Here is a 19,085-nt window from a genome sequence, read left to right on the forward strand (position 1 = left end):
TCTAATGGATGTAGGAAGGCAGTGCAATACCAGGGCAGTGATGGATGACGAACGGTTGGAATACGGGAGGAAAAGTCATATGATGAAATCTCCAGGAATATATTGACTTAAAATTGGCAACTTTAGCTTGGATCTTCATTGTGCAATTTTCCCATCAGTCTTTGAACCATTGCTTCAACCTTTTGACATTGAGATTCTTGACGGAATGTTATGAGTAACGGGTTGAAATTAATTTGTGTAGTTTGTTGTTAATCCAGTTTTGGAGGCACTGCATTGTTGAACATATTGCACAGTGCCCTTTAAGGAAAAAATATGATCTCTTTAGGTTTTTAAACACTCCCCCTGACATCTCAATCTGGTTAGATTCTATGTGTGACAAACGGAGATGTCTGAAAGGATTATCTCTGATTTCCATTGTTAAAAGAAAAAATAAATCCTCACCATAAACATTGGGGACTTGGGAGGCTTGATTTTCAATTGCGCGTGAGGGTGATGTCAGTTGCAGGCGTGCTTTGAAATTCACGTTCTCAGATGGCACTGCAGTCTTCTGATGCCTCCACACTGTGCAATTTGCAAAACGAAGGGACGGGGTGGGTGTACTGGGGAACCGTACACCACCAATGAATGGCGTGTTAATCTGCTTGAAGAACTTGTGAAGGGACTGGGGAGGGCCTGAAAGAGAGAGGACAGGCGCAGAGAAAAGGGAAGGCGTGTGCTGGTGCTTCTAATGTGCTGTCCCAGTGGGACAGCAGCTGCAGAGCAGTAGAAATAAATTGCAATGGAAAAACAATGCAAACAATGTTTAGGTGGCACATTCAAACACAAACCTCAGTCCGCAGGCACCTTTTTAAACTTTATTTCAGCCCTGACAGTTCATCACACCCTGGATCAAGGTTGCTGCTAAAACCTAAAGGCCACCAGGCCAATCGGCCTGCCTGCCAAGGAGATGGGCCACATGTGATCTACCGCATTCAATCGGCCCCTTAATGGGATAAATTGACTGCTTGATTGTCTGTTGGCGGGCAGACTTCCACCTCTTGTGCAGGCTCACCGACCGAAATATCACGTAAGTGCTGTCAACACATACACCCAACGTACTTTCACACAATTTCACGCACTTACATGCCAGGTGCACACCCATCTGAGAAATGTAAAATTCCAGTCCATGTCCCATGCTCACTCACCCAACCTGAAAATTCCTCTGCAGCCTCTTTACATCCTCCTCACCGCTTACTTATCCATCTGACTTTGTATGGTCATCAGACTGGAATATGTTGCATTCAGTCTCCTCAACTAAGTCATTCATATATTTGTAAATAGCCACAAGACCCAAGTACTGATCCTTACATGCTCCACTGGTTGCAATTCCACTAATTGCAACCTGCCAACCCAAAAATATCTGATTTATTTGTGCTCTCTGTTTTCTGTCAATTAAATAATTCTCAATCCCTCCTAATATATTACTCTAATCCCATGACTTCTGATTTTGTGTAATAACCTCTTGTGTGGCACCTAACCAAACATTTTTGAAAATCCAAATATGCTACATTCACTGGATCCCCATATCCATCCTACTAGTTAGATCATTACAAAACACTGATAGATTTGTCAAAAAGATTTTCCTTTTATAATCTATGCTGAGTCTGCTTAAAACGTTTATCATTATGTAAGTGTCCTGTTAACACATCCCTCATAGCATTTTGCTTATCACTGGTGGCCTACAGTTCCCTATTTCCTCTCATTCTTCTTTCTTAAATAGTGAGCTTATGTTTGCTACCTTCCAATCGTCCTGAGTTATTTTAGGTTCTGAGGTATTGTGGAAGGTCAATGCCAATGCACCAACTATCTCTGCAGCTACCTCTTCTAAAACTCTGGCATTCAGGTCCAGGAGATTTGTCACCACTTAGTTTGCTTAATTTCTCCAGTACTGTTTCTTCATTTGGACTAATTTCTTTTTAGGTTCCTCATTCTTGCTAAAAACTCCTTTGTGCATTATCTGGGGTAAAATTATGAAGCAAGCTTTGATCAATGGATTTATGGTTTAATTACATATACAAGAGAAATTCTTCCATGTCTGACATGAATTGCATAACATTTTTTACAGAGACATTTAATGTAATATTTGGCATTTTCAAATGAATGATGAAAGTTTGTTTTTGCTTTTTCTGAAACATTTCTCAATTATTGCAAATGATCTAAAACAAACAGACAATCTTGTTTGTGCGTTACAAAACCAGCATTTCTAGTATAGTGAAAACTTTGGAATTAAAGCATCATAGTAAGTTGCAGCACAGAAGTGTTGTAATATGCCTTTAATGGATGGCAGCATGACACCACTTGAAAGGAAATGTGTCATACACTCCAATTTTAGTTTCACTTTTCTTCTTAGCAGAGCAAAAATGCACAGCTTACTCACTGTGATGTTTTCAAGCTTTCTGTCCATGTATCTCTGTCCATAAATGCATAGAAATAATAAATGAACCCAAAATGTGTTTACCCAATCCCTTATGAGTGATTGGTGCTTTTATATCATGATACAAAGGAGGCTATTTAAACCTTCACAGGCTGACAAGTAGCCATTCACCCTAATCTCACTTTCCAGTTCTTGGTCTGTAGCCTTGCAGGTTCCTCAATTCAGGTGCTTATCAAGATACTTCTAAAAAATATTATGAGGCTTTCTGACTGTACCACCATTTCCAGGAATGAGTTCCATATCCTCACCATCCTCTAGGTGAAAATTTTATTTTGAATCCCCTCAAAACTTTCCATCTCTGACCCTAAATCTTTGCCAGCTGGTTATGGATTTCTCAACTCTAAGGAACAGGCCCTTCCTATGCATTCTATCCAGACCCCTCATAAATTTAAACACTTCAATTGGATCTTCCCTTAGCCTCCTCTGTTCCAAAGAAAACAACCCTCGCCTATCCAGTCTTCTCTCATAACTAAATATTAAGAGTGTACAATTCTTAGTGCATAAGAGTGCATTTGAAATGGCAGCTAAAATTGACTTTCAGTAAATAGAACATAGAAAAACTACAGCGCAAACAGGCCCTTCGGCCCACAAGTTGCACCGGTCATGTCCCTACCTACCTAGGCCTATATATAGGCTTACCTATAACCCTCAATCCTATTAAGTCCCATGTATTCATCCAGAAGTCTCTTAAAAGACCCTATCGAGTTTTCCTCCACCACCATTGACAGCAGCCGATTCCACTCACCCACCACCTTCTGAGTGAAAAACTTACCCCTGACATCTCCTCTGTACCTACTCCCCAGCACCTTAAATCTGTGTCCTCTCGTAGCAGCCATTTCAGCCCTGGGAAAAAGCCTCTGAGAATCCACCCGATCTATACCTCTCAACATCTTGTACACCTCTATCAGGTCAAATGATTTATCATATGCCAGCTTGAAAGCATTATCCAAAATGGCACAATAAGGTTGGCACTCTCTTGATTAGAAGGAGATGTAAAAATGTGAGCAAGACTAATGTTTTGCATTGTACTTCGTGTGTGTGTTCTGTAGGAGACAATTCTGGTTTATGTGGTGATCCTGGCATCCCAGCTCATGGTTCAAGACTAGGTGATGAGTTCAAGATAAAAAGTCTTCTGCGTTTTAACTGTGAAGCTGGTTATACTCTCCGAGGATCTTCAGAACGATCCTGCAAACCGAATGGCTCCTGGTCAGGTGTTCAACCAGTTTGTGAAGGTAATATTTTTATTAAAAATAAACAAGATGAGCCACAGTAAAGAATATCAGCAAATTAGGCAATCAAGGAAATAGTGATTAAACATTATTGAACTTGCATTTTAAGAGGCTGGGTGCTACAACAGTTAAAAAAGATCGATGTTGGGAAAGAATTCCACAGTTTTGAGGTAATATTTGATGAATCAACTGGTAGAATGGAGAGTCAGTCTAGACCTCAACGAAACAAAGGCGCAGGATGATTATGGAAATAGGTATATTTGATAAGCTTGGAAATAATAAATAAAATTAAGGGAATTACAGAATAATTTGATAACACGCTGACAGACCATAGGTTTTCCAATGTCCTATGCAGAGGTTTGTGAACAATCTTAGAAGTGACTCCCTGGAGGTGAGAGCAAAAGGCAATCTTGGATGAACCTAGATTTTGCAGAAATTAAACAGCAAAGTCAGCAAAGCTGTACTCTGCTGGTCTGCAATCTCGCTAGTCCAATGAGTTAGAAGTAGACTTTGACTGGCATAGCTCTAATTTGATCTAAAATTCTGTTTAGTCAGGCATGATGTGGAGATTCTGGCATTGGACTGGGGTAAGCACAGTAAGAAGTCTTAACACCAGGTTAAAGTCCAACAGGTTTATTTGGTAGCACAAGCTTTTGGAGTCTTGTTCCTTCTTCAGGTGAGTGAAGAGTTGTGTTCACAAGCAGGGCATACATAGACAGAGACTCAATTTACAAGGTAATGGTTGGAATGTGAGTCTTTACAGGGTACAGACAATGTGAATGGAGAGAGGGTTAAGCACAGGTTAAAGAGGTGTGAATTGTCTCCAGCCAGGACAGTTAGTGAGATTTTGCAAACCCAGGCAAGTCGTGGGGGTTACAGATAGTGTGACATGAACCCAAGATCCCGGTTGAGGCCGTCCTCATGTGTGCAGAACTTGGCTATCAGTTTTTGCTCGGCGATTCTGCGTTGTCGTGTGTTGTGAAGGCGCCTTGGAGAATGCTTACTCGAAGATCAGAGGCCGAAGGCCTGGTGATTGTCGAGCAGTGTTCATTCAGGCATAGTCAGGCCTCCAGCCTTACTGAATTTATCATTCAGAACTGTGGAAGGAAGCATACAATTTTAGCACAGAGGAGAAATTTGAAGTCAAGCTGCTTTAGCAATAGAGGAAATTCTATTGTGATTAAAGGAAATGTGAAGGCAAAGGTTATTCCTGGGGTGTGGGTGGGTGTCCGTTCCCGGATGGGTATGGGGGGTGAGGTGTGGAAGCTGGCTTAGGTCTGATTATGGTGGGGTTGTGGGGAATACAAAATAAAATTATGAGCAGGTAAGCTTGGGGGTCTGGGGGGTTGCAATCCTGGCCAACAGGCCGTGCATGCTGAAAATACTTTTAGCATTTTCACAAAAGCTATCCTCACATCTCTTTAATGGCTGGGCTTCCCGAGACCCGGAATAGCCATGCATCCAAGGGAACCCTGAAAGGCAGGCTAAATATGAGGTACACAGCATCAACTAAATTACTGACAAAGAAACTTCTCCCTGTGTCTGCGTGGGTTTCCTCCTTGTTTGCGGGTTAGGTTGATTGGCCATGCTAAATTGTCCCTTAGCGTCAGGGAGATTAGCAGGGTAAATACATGGGGTTATGGGGATAAGGCTTGGGTGGGCTTATTATCAGCGCAGGCTCAATGGGCCGAATGGCCTCTTTCTGCACTGTAGGGATTCTATGAAACTGTTTGCGAAATTTAGCAAAGAAACTGATTTTGTTGTCCCATCAAAGAAAATGCAACCCTAAACAAAACAGTCACAGTTTGAGAGTGCGTAAACTGAAGGGCGTGAATGAAGGAAGAGTGGATCCATCAGTAAAAGAATAACTAGGATTGGTTGGTCATTCATATGAAACAGGAACAGTGAAGAGGAGGACACTCTGGCTCCACTCAATGCATCTGCATCTATCGTAAACATTTCAGCTCTTTGTAAAATCAAGTGGAGAAAAGTTGACGAGAAAGAAAAAATATCAAATGGAGTAGGTCAGAAAGGTGAAGGCCTCGATATAAAAGAGTAGATCATCACTACTAAAGATGGATCAGAACTGGTATTGTAACAGATTGCTACAGGAATATGTATGCACTATAGGAATAGGAAGCTATTACTGAGTCCATCATATAAGATAGAATAATATGGATAGAAAACTTGGACTGAGTCTAAAAATAAACCATTTCTTTGAAAACCCGAGGTGTAGTATAAATAGTTTAATCCTGATAAACTTTGAAACCACATCTGCTGAAAGGGAACATACAAAGACACGTATGATCAAATGAATTCGGAGCAGAAGTGTTCCATTTGGCCCCTTGAACCTGCTCCTCCATTCAATAAGACCATAGCTGATCTGATTGTAACCTCAACCTCACATTCCTGCCTACCCTCGATAGCTTTTCATCCCCTTGTTCATCAAGAATCTATCGAGCTCTGCCTTAAAAATATTCAAAAACACTGCTTCCACTGTCTTTTGAGGAAGACAGTTTCCGAGACTTTCAACCTTCTGAGAAAAAATAATACTCCTTATCTTAAATGAGCGACTCTTATTTGCAAACAGTGACCCCTAATTCTAGATTCTCTCAAAGAGGAAATATCCTTTCTGCATCCACTCTGTCAAGACACCTCAGGATCATATATATTTCAATCAAGTCGTCTCTTACTCTTCTGAGCTCCAGTGGATATAAGCCAAGCCTGTCAAACCTTTCCTCCCAAGACAACCCACCCATTCTTGGGATTAGTCTCGTAAAGTTTCTCTGAACTGCTCCTAATGCATTTGCATATTTCCTAAATAAGGAGACCAATACTATACAAATGTTTACAATGTCATGCTTGTACAAGTGCTGATTCCACTTCATTTGTTGTAGCTGTATCATGTGGAAATCCTGGCACTCCAAAAAACGGGAAGATAATTTACAGTGATGGTATAGTATTCTCCAGCTCCATTTCTTATTCCTGCTGGGAAGGCTATAAAACGTCGGGTCTAACTACGCGGCATTGCACTGCTAATGGAACCTGGACTGGATCAGCTCCCGACTGCACAGGTCAGTGTTACGATGTAAAGACAGCAGTGAAGTAGTTGTGATGTTTTAAACCTGTTTAGAACATGGCTGATTGTAAACATTGAGTTATTCCGAATCTCAACAAGGAAACATGAAAGGACTGCCCTCAGCTGTATTTTTGCAATTTGGTATAATGTGAGGGAACAAAACAGTGATAGAAACAGACAAAGTCAGCATGGATTTAAGAAAGGAAAATCATGCTTGATAAATCTACTGGAATTCTTCGAGGGCAGCACAGTGGTTAGCACTGCTGCCTCACAGTGCCAGGGACCCGGGTTTGATTCCGGCCTTTGGTGACTGTCTGTGTGGAGTTTGTACATTCTCCCCGTGTCTGCATCGGTTTCCTCTGGATGCTCCGGTTTCCTCCCACACTCCAAAAATGTGCAGATTAGGCGGATTGACCATGGTAAATGGTTATGTGGGTAGGGCAGAGGGGAGGGCCTGTGGTAAATGCTCTTTCAGAGAGTCAATGCCTCTTGCACTTGGTTTGATGGCCTCTGTCTGCACTGTAGGGACTCTGTGGTTCTATGGTTCTACGTAACTAGATGAGCAGGAACCAATGGATGTGATTTACTTTGACTTTCTGAAAGCTTTTGGCAAAGTCCCACACAAGGGATTAGCTTATAAAATTAAAGCACATGCATTGGGGTAATGTATTGCAATGGATAGAAAACTTGTTAGCAGACAGGAAACAAAGAGTAGGAATGAACAGGTCTTTTTCCAGATGGTAGGAAGTGATTAGCGGAGTACTACAGGCATCTGTGCTAGGATCCCAGCTATTCACAGTATATATTAATGATTTGGATGACGGAACTGTATGTAATATCTCCAGATTTGCAGATGACACAAAGCTGGATGGGAGTGTGGGCTGTGAGGAGAATGCAAAAAGTGATTTGGACAGGCTGAGTAAGTTGGCAAACATGATGTGGAGATGCCGGCGTTGGACTGGGGTAAACACAGTAAGAAGTCTCACAACACCAGGTTAAAGTCCAACAGGTTTATTTGGTAGCACAACCCACTTACGTTTGGAGCGCTGCTCCTGACGAAGGAGCAGCCCTCCGAAAGCGAATGGCTTTTGCTACCAAATAAGCCTGTTGGACTTTAACCTGGTGTTGTGAGACTTCTTACTAAGTTGGCAAATGCATGGCAGATACAGTATAATATGGATAAAAGTGAGATTATCCAATTTTGTAGCAAAATCAGGTTGGCATCATTAACTGAATGGCTATAAATTAAGAGAAGGGAATGTGCAATGAGACCTGGGTATCCTCACACACCAATCACTGAAGCTGAACATGCAGGTACAGCAGGCAGTAAAAACAGGAAATGGTATGTTGACCTTCAAATGGAAAGGATTTAAGGACAGGAGCTGGGAAGTCTTGGTGCAATTATACAGGGCCTTGGTGAGACTACACCTGGAATATTAGGTGGGACTTTACGGCCTCGCTCAACCCAAGACCGGAAAATCCCACCCGAGGTCAACGGACCTTCCCATTGTCCGCCCCTCGCCCGCTCCGATTCCCATGGCGGGTGGGGCGGTAGAATTCCGGCGATTGTGTGCACTTTTGGGCTCCTTATCTGAGGCAGGATGTTCTTGCTATAGAAGGAGTGTAGCAAAGGTTTACGAGGCTGATTTCTGGGATGGTGGGACTGACATATGAGGGGAGATTGAGTCGGTTAGGGTTATGTTCGCTGAAATTCAAAAGAATGAGGGTGGATTTCTTGAAAAGCTATAAACATTTTAACAGGACTAGACAAGGCAAATGCAGGAAGGATGGTTCTGATGGTCGGGGAGTCTAGAACCAGGGTCACACTCTGAGGATTAAGGGTAAACCATCTATGACTGAGTTGATGAGAAATTTCTTCACCCCGAGAGTGGTAAGTCTGAATTCTCTGGCACAGAATGCAGTTGAGGCCAAAACATTGTATGTTTTCAGAAGGAGTTAGATTTAGCCCTTGGAATGAAGGAGATTAAATGATATGGGGAGAAAGTGGGAACAGGCTATTGAGTTGGATAATCAGCCATGATTATAATGAATGGCGGAGCAGGCTCTAAGGTCCAAATGGCCTCCTCCTGCTCCTATTTTTTATGAAAGGTTTGAAATCCAAAGAATGATGTGCCAGGCTTTTGAGATAATTTAAAATAAAATAAATGTTTATTAAGCAATAAAATAAACAACAATAAAGTAAGCTAGAAGTACCCTTAACTAAAACAATGGCTATACATAGTATCACTAATTTTATATGGTTCCAATCGATCTTTACTTCACTGCCTTCAGGACTAACCCTCCTCAAATGTTCTACAACATCTTATAGATTTTAAAAACGATAAAAAATCCAATAACAGTGACCACACCAGGTAGTTAGAGTCGCTTCTGAGTTCGAACAAACATGTGGCTTTTCAGAACAGGCTTTCTTCACAGATGCTGCTCGTGGACAATTATACCTATTCCTATTTCTGTGCTGGCTGAGGCCTAATCGGCTTTCTTGCACAGGTTTGATCATCTGCTTATAGTTTTCCTTTTGCTCTTCCCGTTTCTGACCTCACCTCTTCAGAAGTCAGAAATATTTACCTTAATTTTTTAATTCTAGCTTTTAGAGTGTAAATGCAAGCTATACTCACTTTATGACTCTTTCCTCTCACCTTGTCTCTTCCTTTGAACCTTTAACACCTTATTCAAATCCATTCATGTCCTATTCCCCCTTATTACCAAGTTGTGTTTGGTAAGCATGTGTTTACGGTGTTGCTAAGCTCATGAACATGTCAAAGGCACTAGTTCCATTAACATCGACAAGCTGTCCCTGCCTTAAGTAACTTGCATTTTCCCCACAGTTTTATCAAATCTATAATCGGCAGAAAATATTCAGACTTCTTGGATTTCTGATATTTACTTGTCACCATTATATTCCTGACAATCCCCTACCACCCAAACTGCAACCCCTCCATCACCACCTTAAATTTACTTTGTAAAATCAAAAGTGGAATATGATGGAAATGATTTTATTATTTGTCACACATTGCACTAAAAGAGCGCTTCTGATATTCATCAAAATAATTTGGTCATTTCAGAAGCTTACGTTAACTCTGGCAAAGCTAATATCTTCAATTTGAGGGCGACATAGTGGCACAGTGGTTAGCACTGCTGTCTCACAGCGCCAGGGACACGGGTTCAATTTCGGCCTCGGGTTACTTGGCACATTCTCCCCATATCTGCGTCGGTTTCCTCCTGATAGTAAAAGTTTTTACAAATATATAAAAAGGAAAAGAGTAGCTAAAGTAAATGTTGGACCCTTAGAAGACGAGACGGGGGATTTAATAATGGGAAACGAGGAAATGGCCGAGGCCTTAAACAAGTTTTTTGTGTCGGTCTTCACGGTAGAGGACACAAATAGCTTACCGAAAATTGACGGTTGTGGGACTGTAGGGGGTGAGGTCCTTAAAACGATGACTATTACTAAAGAGGTAGTGCTTGGTAGGCTAATGGGACTAAAGGTAGACAAGTCCCCAGGCCCGGATGAAATGCATCCCAGGGTACTGAAAGAAATGGCAGAAGTAATAGCAGATGAGTTGATTGTAATTTATCAAAATTCGCTGGACTCTGGGGAAGTACCAGCTGATTGGAAAACAGCTAATGTGACGCCACTGTTTAAAAAAGGAGGTAGACAAAAGGCGGATAACTACAGGCCGGTTAGCTTAACGTCCATAGTTGGGAAATTGCTGGAATCCATCATTAAAGAAGAAATAGCAGGACACCTGGAAAAAAATGGTTCGATCAAGCAGACGCAGCATGGATTCATGAAGGGAAAGTTGTGTTTGACGAATTTACTGGATTTTTATGAAGATGTAACGAGTGCAGTTGACAGAGGGGAACCGGTGGATGTGGTGTTTTTGGATTTCCAGAAGGCGTTCGATAAGGTGCCTCACAAAAGGTTGCTGCAGAAGATTAAGGTACACGGAGTTGGGGGTAAAGTGTTAGCGTAGATTGAGGATTGGCTACCTAACAGAAAGCAGAGAGTTGGAATGAATGGGTGCTTTTCTGGTTGGCAGTTGGTGACTAGTGGCGTGCCGCAGGGATCGGTGCTGGGGCCTCAACTGATTACCATATACATAGACGATCTGGAGGAGGGGACCGAGTGTAGGGTAACAAAGTTTGCGGATGATACAAAGATGAGTGGGAAAGCGAATTGCGTGGAGGATGCGGAAAGTCTGCAGAGAGATTTGGATAGGCTAAGTGAGTGGGCGAGGATCTGGCAGATGGAGTATAACGTTGACAAGTGTGAGGCTATCCACTTTGGCAGGAATAATAGTAAAATGGACTATTTTTTAAATGGTGAAAAATTACAACGTGCGACTGTGCAGAGGGACCTGGGGGTCCTTGTGCATGAATTGCAAAAACTCAGTTTGCAGGTGCAGCAGGTGATCAAGAAGGCAAATGGAATGTTGGCCTTTATCGCGAAGGGGATGGAGTATAAAAGCAGGGAGGTCTTGCTGCACCTGTACAAGGTTCTGGTGAGGCCGCAACTAGAGTACTGTGTGCAATTTTGGTCCCCTTATTTGCGGAAGGATGTATTGGCCTTGGAGGGAGTACAGAGAAGGTTCACCAGGTTGATACCGGAGATGAGGGGGTTAGCTTATGAGGAGAGGTTGAGTAGATTGGGCCTGTACTCATTGGAGTTTAGAAGGCTGAGGGGAGCTCTTTTAGAGACATATAAGATAATGAAGGGGCTAGACAGGGTAGAGGCAGAGAGATTCTTTCCACTTAGAAAGGAAGCAAGAACTAGAGGACACAGCCTCAAAATAAGGGGGAGTCAGTTTAGAACAGATTTGAGGAGGAACTTCTCTCAGAGGGTAGTGAATCTCTGGAATTCTCTGCCCATTGAAGCAGTGGAGGCTACCTCGGTAAATATGTCTAAGTCACAGGTGGATAGATTTCTGATCATTAGGGGAATTAAGGGTTATGGGGAGTGGGCGGGTAAGTGGAACTAAACCACTATCAGATCAGCCATGATCTTATTGAATGGCAGGGCGGGCTAGATGGCTTACTCCTGCTCCTATTTCTTATGTTCTTATGTTCTCCGGGTGCTCTGCTTTCCTCCCACACTTCAAAGATGTGCAGGTTAGGTTGACTGGCCATGCTAAATTGACCCTAGTGTCAGGGAGATTAGCAGGGTAAATATGTTACGGGATATGTTAAGGTTACAGGATAGGGCCTGGGTGGGATTGTGGTTGGTGCAGACTTGATGGACTGAATGGCCTCCTTCTGCACTGTAGGATTCTATGATATATATTCTATGATTCTATGAAGGTTTTGAATTATCGTGAAATTTTACCCAAACATAAGCTTCTTCAGTTCCTTTTAAGGAGATCCATTACTGCCTCCAGTTTTCTCCTCTGAGAGTATAAAAATCCCAGTTGCATTTGACTGTGAGAAAAATTCAATTTCTTTGGATGAATTTTAAATTGTTCAGTTGTGGGATTAAATTTTTACCTCAGCTTTGCAGTTAGAGTCAAAATTCTGTGAAAGGGAGAAGACCAATTTGCTTCCTATCGAGTGAGCTTTGCTGTGGGCAACGATTTCTGATCTTGATCCTCCCATTCCAGAAATTCATGAATGATTGAATAATTGCAATAAAAAGAAAAAAAAAGCAAGAAATACTCAATAGTTCTGTTGATATCTGTGGAAAGAGGTTAATTAATAACATAGTTAACGCTTCCCCCTATCACCAGATGTCTGCTGGAAGTTAGTAAGCTGAAACATTAACTCTGTGGTGGTGGTGGTAATTCGTTGCTCTTTCTCATGCCATGTTTGGAGGCAGAATGGCATTTCATCTGGTTGGAGTGTGGCATGAACTATCCTGCCATCTTCCTGCCTCCCCCAAAATACAGTGTGGGCCAGGAAGGCCAGTGTGCAGATTTCCTGCCCCACTGTCAATTAAGGTTCTTATGTGGATAATTAATTACCATTTAAGGGTTTGGTGCTGTGATGACCCAATGACGGACGGGCCTGTCATCACTCAGAGATCGCAATAAGAATACCTGTGCAGGTTGTTTGTTGTTTTCTGGGGGTGAAGGTGTAGTGGCCTCTCATTCAAAAGCACTCAGTGCCTGATTGAGGGATGTGGCTCCTTGCCCTTGCTCCAGCTCCCCTCCTGCCCTTGCCGCACAATCCCCACACAGCAGAAGAGGGGCACCTGTATTGAGGGATCAATTGGGACTAAGAATGGCTAATCACTCCAGAGGGTGGAGCTCTCTCTGAAGACATCTGGAGGACATCTAGAAGACATGTAGGGACTGGGCAGCCAGGCAGCTGCTCCAGAGCAGCCGGGAGAGGTGGGTATGGCCTCTGTACATTTTGTTCCTAACTAATAAATCCACTGTGTCCGTACATCCTTACACTGGCAACAAGGATAAAATGGATTATTTTATTGACATTGCCTGTGGCCCAACACCTGTGAGTATCCTGTTTGAATCAAAGTCTGAAGAGAAAATGAATACTCACCCGAATACCTGTTTTTGGGTGAACAGACCCAAAGAATCATAGAAACCCTACAGTGCAGAAAGAGGCCATTTGGCCCATCGAGTCTGCACCGACCACAATCCCACCCAGGCCCTACCCCCATATCCCTACATATTTACCCGCTAATCCCTCTAACCTACACATCTCAGGACACTAAGGGGCAATTTTAGCATGGCCAATCAACCTAACCCGCACATCTTTGGACTGTGGGAGGAAACCGGAGCACCCGGAGGAAACCCACGCAGACACGAGGAGAATGTGCAAACTCCACACAGACAGTGACCCAAGCCGGGAATCGAACCCACGTCCCTGGAGCTGTGAAGCAGCAGTGCTAACCACTGTCCTACCGTGATTAGATGCAGAGTTGAATTGGCTGGTACAGTTAGACATTTAGAAATGTATAGAGAAAAAAAAAGAGATAATATCCCTCAGAAGCAAGAGCTGTGATTTTCTATTAAGGAAAAATGAAACTTAAGAAGGAAAAGATAGTTGCTGCAGGGAGAAAGCAAAGAGAACACAGAGCAGATTTTGGGTGAGAAGGGAAATATACCCCTAGTAGCTGCAGCATCTGTCCCAGGAGCATAGGAAAATGAAGATGTTGAGATTGCCGGACTCCTAATCCAAGCAGAGTCAACAGGAAGTCCGGGTAGAGGTCCCTACACTGAGGGACTGCAGGCAGTGAGGTTCCGATGTTTTGGGAAGGAGAGAAGTCCCCAGCCTGTGAGAAAGGAAGAAGTTAAAATAGTTTTTTAAAAAACGGTCCTGATCAGACAGCCTTGGATCTTGCAGTGAAATTAACAAAAGAAATGAGCACATCAAAAAACAAGAATGGGTTCTCCGTGAAGCCAAAGAAAAAACAGCTGCAGAGATCACTGGAAGAAATTTCTAACAGTAAAAGAGAGGTTTTAACAGCTAAAAAAATGGTTAAAAAAGGAGCTGTCAGGATTTGCACCAAGGCTTCAAAAGCGTGGGAAAAGCACATAGAGAGAACTGACAGCTGCAAACAGTTTTTTAAAAAGTTGACAGTTTTAAAGCAGTGATGCATTTTAAGTGGTAATACATTTAATGTGGCAATGCACTTAAAGCAGCAACCACAAGAAGAAACATTGGACAATGGATAAGAAAATTGGGGAAGACCCAAGATTGAGGACAACTCTCAAATAAGCAATAAAGATTTCAAGAGGCAATGCAAGACCTCAGAGGAGGCAACAAAGACCTCATTAAAGTGACAACAGAATACACCGAATAAGGGCACAAAGACCCCGGAGGGAGAGCAGTGAAAGACTTCAGAAGGAGGGCAGTGAAAGACTTCGGAAGGAGGGCAGTGAAAGACTTTGGAAGGAGGGCAGTGAAAGACTTTGGAAGGAGGGCAGTGAAAGACTTTGGAAGGAGGGCAGTGAAAGACTTTGGAAGGAGGGCAGTGAAAGACTTTGGAAGGAGGGTAGTGAAAGACTTTGGAAGGAGGGCAGCGAAAGACTTTGGAAGGAGGGCAGCGAAAGACTTTGGAAGGAGGGCAGCGAAAGACTTTGGAAGGAGGGCAGCGAAAGTCTTTGGAAGGAGGGCAGCGAAAGACTTTGGAAGGAGGGCAGCGAAAGACTTTGGAAGGAGACACTGAAAGAACCCAGTAAAAGGGCAATAAAAGATACTTAAGGATCAAATAAAGAGCATCAAGAGAATTGCAGAACGGAAACAAGACAACACTTCATCAGAGACAGACATGACCAAAAGTGAAGGTGAAAAGTGTTTAGCTGAAGTTAAGACAAGTAGAAATGAGGATTCCATTTGTGAAATGTATATGTCCAGCATGAATTTACCTCAGAAGAAACACAGAAATTAAAGACTTCAAAAGAAGCTGGGAATTGTTGAACATAAAGAGGAATCAGCAAGAGTAATTAAAGATCTAGCAAAGACATGAAAACAACAAGATGAAATCAGAAGGTTATCTAGGATTGCAACAGGATCTTGATCAACTGGGCCAGTGGGATGAATGAATGGCAGATGGAGTTTAGGTTAGATAAATGTGAGTTGATGCATTTTGGTAGATTGAACAAGGGCAGGAGTTACTCAGTTAATGGTAGGGCATTGGGGAGAGTTATGGAACAAAGAGATCGAGGGCTACAGGTTCATAGCTCCTTGAAAGTGGAGTCACAGATGGACAGAGTGGTGAAGAAGGCATTCGACATGCTTGGTTTCATTGGTCAGAATATTAAATACAGGAGTTGGGACATCTTGGGGCTGTACAAAACATTGTTAAGGCCACACTTGGAATACTGTGTACAGTTCTGGTCATCCTATTATAGGAACGATATTATTAAACTAGAAAGAGTCTGAAAAGATTTACTAGGATGCTAACAGGACTTGATGGTTTGATTTATAAGGAGAAGCTGAACAGACTGGGACTTTTTTCCCTGGAGCATAGGAGGCTTAGAGGTGAATTTATGCAGGTCTATAAAATAATGAGGGGCATTGATCAGGTAGATAGTGAACATCTTTTCCCAAAGGTAGGGTAGTCTAAAACTAGAGGGAATAGGTTTTAAGTGAGAGGGAAGAGATACAAAAGGGTCCAGAGGGGCAATTTTTTCACACACAGGGTGGTGAGTATCTGGAACAAGTTGCCAGAGGTAGTAGTAGAGGCAGGTACAATTTTGTCTTTTAAAAAATATTTAGACAGTTACATGGGTAAGATGGGTATAGAGGGATATGGGCCAAATGCGGGCAGTTGGGACTAGCTCAATGGTAAATACTGGGCAGCATGGACAAGTTGGACTGAAGGGCCTGTTTCCATGCTGTAAACCTCTATGACTCTAAAAATGACTGACAACAAACTTGAAAAATAGTTGCAAAAATTGACACAATGAAGTGAAGAAGAAAGAGAAATTAATGAGACAATGTAGAATAAACTTAACTAGAAAATAAGAACAAGTCCAGTGAAAGAGAATAAAAGGTTGAGGAAGGAAGCTTTGCAATGAGGAATTAACTAAAGAGGTTAAAAAAAATTGAAATTGACAGAATCAGCAATTTAGACAGAGAAAGAAACGGAGATTGCAAGATTGCTGAAATGGTCACGCAAATAGAAAAGCAGCAAGCCTGCATGGAAGAGTTCCATGCAGGACCATATCTGGAACTGTACATAGTCATTGTTGCCATCAATCCATGTATATAATGTTTAGTTAGAATTTAGGACTGAGTAACTTAGTTACTGAAAATTCTATAAAGGAGTTAAAGTCGGGGGGAGGGGGATGTGGTGATTATCCCTTTAAGGGAAACAGCAGAAGAGGGTCACCTGGCCTGAGGGACCAGTTGGGGCTGAGAGTAGGTAATCAACTCAGGAGTTGTCTCTTAGTGGCAGAAGACATGTAAAAGACATAGAGGGACGGGGACAGCTGGTGGGCTGCTCCAGGGCAGTCGAGGGGCTGCCAGCCTCTATCCAGTTTTTCCTAATTAATAAATCCCTTTTGTGTTCCTGATGAAGTCTGTGAATGTGCATTATTACACTACCATGAGACCCCTCCTGCCATCACTGACCTCTGGCCTAGGTCACTCCTTGATCCTGGGCCTCCGGTGGCTATTGTTCCAGGAACAGCCTCTGCCTCACTGGTGAGCAAAAGAGCTGCTGGCCTCTAATTGGCTGGCAGCTTTTGGAGGGCAGCATTTCTGCCCCTGGGCTCCTGAATCACAGGGAAGTCCTGCCATTGGCAGCTTAGGTATCTGAGAAGCACTTAATATTGGTGGGCCTTCCCGAAGGAGGAATTGCAGGTCTCTCGCAAACTCTTCAGCGAGGAAACGAGAGTCCTGATAGAATCATAGAAACCCTACAGTGCAGAGGGAAGCCATTCGGCACATCGAATCTGCACTGACAACAATCCCACCCAGACCCTATCCCCTCAACCCCACACATTTATCCCGTTAATCCCTCCTACCTACACATCCCAGGACACTAAGGGATAATTTAGCATGGTCAATCAACCTAACCCACACGTCTTTGGACTGTGGGAGGAAACCGGAGCACCCGGAGGAAACCCACGCAGACATGGGGAGAATGTGCAAACTCCACACAGACAGTGACCCAAGCCGGGAATCGAACCCTGTCCCTGGTGCTGAGAGGCAGCAGTGCTAACCACTGTGCTACCGTGCCGCCCATGGGCCCACAAATCTCTCCACTACCACCCCGCCCCCTTATTTCCTTATTTCTCTTCACAGATGCTGCTTGACCCAGCTGCTGACTATTTGCAGGAATTCTTGTTTTTCTTTCAGATTTCCAGCATGCAGTAATTTACTTTCATATTGTGTGAGTAATTGTCTTTTCCCAAGTAAGTGAACTCCAGTGACTGCCTGTATTTGAGTAGAACTTTGCACCTCTCCTATTAATATACTGGAATGTCTGTAATAGCTACAGACTTACACAGATCAATGTTTCAACAAGGCATTACACAGGATGCATTTTAATTTAAAAGAGACACTTATGGGTTATAAAGTTAATCATTATGCAAATACCTTCAATGATCAAATTAAAACCTTGTTTAATTGAGGTTTTGCATCAATAATTACACTCACCTTTTGTTGCAACCTTTCTCAGTGTCCTCTACTGTTCTTTCACTATAAATATATCTTACTTGACCCAGTGCCCACACTATTAGAGATAAACACAGTTGTTAGCCATTCTTCTCATCACTTGAACTCTTATAACTCCAGGGTAAATTCTTTCAAACCTCCTCTTCTGGACCATTCCAACATTGCATACCATTAACTCTCACCCCAAGCCCTCAATGTAGGAACATAACACTCGTATGGAGTGCTTTTTATTGGTGCACTAGTGCAAAGCCTACTTTGGATTCCAATCCATCCTGAAAATGGAAAAAATCTTTAATAAGAAATCTAATGCTGATAAGAAAACAAATCCTGATTTAATTTAAAAAAAGAACATTAAAATTTAATTTAGTTTTGATGATAGTTGAAGTTTCCATTACATAAGTAATAGCAAAAAGCATTGTAATGACTTCCAAGTAACTGTTTGAATCACTTGAATTAGATTTGTTTTGGGAAGAGGAGAATCGATTTGGAAGCTCTCAACATGATTTGGTAATAACCTTTTAATAGATGACCTAATCATAGTTAAAAACAATGGGAAAAGTTAAAATTTACAGTGATATAATAAGAGTTCAGCAGTAACAGAAATAGAAGATAACACTTATCCACGGGAGTGCTAATGACAAGTAAAGGTGGGGATAATGGATTATACTGGTGAGGGTCATTGTCATGTTCACTTTTTGTTCTGGCATATTTTAATATGAAGAATCGTCTCAAGATGCAATGATATAAAGTTCTTGTTGCATCACCAGATAGATTGCACTCTTCACAGTGAAAAATTTAACTCAGTGAAGTGAGTGGGTCCATCCTTTACAAACTCTCCTTTGTCAATTCATTGTTAAGTTGCTTCAATGTGGAAAAAGACTGTAGCTAATATAGGCTTTGAGTCAAAAAAACAGACACAAGCATGCAAAGGGTAAATGACAACACAGCATTGAGAAGCATGAATAGCCCTCAATCCTGACCAACATTCGTAATGCAGAAAAACAAAGAAATAATATATTAAACATTATCAGGGAATAGAATTGATGCAAAATATGTAATGGCAAAGGGAATGAGGAGGAGCAGGGGTGAGATTCAGATCAGTCTCTGAGCCATATTTAACTTGCATTCGAACATGCTCATCTTTATGTTCCATCACTTCAGCTAAGACGTGACCCATGAGAGAAACAATGATTATATGGCT

General features: G+C 42.3%; 1 protein-coding gene across 1 annotated transcript in view; it reads left to right on the forward strand.

Moving 5' to 3' along the window:
• The window catches only part of csmd1b (CUB and Sushi multiple domains 1b), a 2,043,836-nt gene that overhangs the window by 1,972,799 nt on the left and 51,952 nt on the right, over nt 1-19,085 (forward strand). The window contains exons 59-60 of the mRNA XM_078213588.1: nt 3,523-3,705; nt 6,600-6,776. Of these exons, the coding sequence (XP_078069714.1) occupies nt 3,523-3,705; nt 6,600-6,776 (360 nt within the window). The remainder of the gene's footprint in view (nt 1-3,522; nt 3,706-6,599; nt 6,777-19,085) is intronic.

The sequence above is a fragment of the Mustelus asterias genome, chromosome 5 (assembly GCF_964213995.1).
Source record: "Mustelus asterias chromosome 5, sMusAst1.hap1.1, whole genome shotgun sequence".
Lineage (NCBI taxonomy): Eukaryota > Metazoa > Chordata > Chondrichthyes > Carcharhiniformes > Triakidae > Mustelus > Mustelus asterias.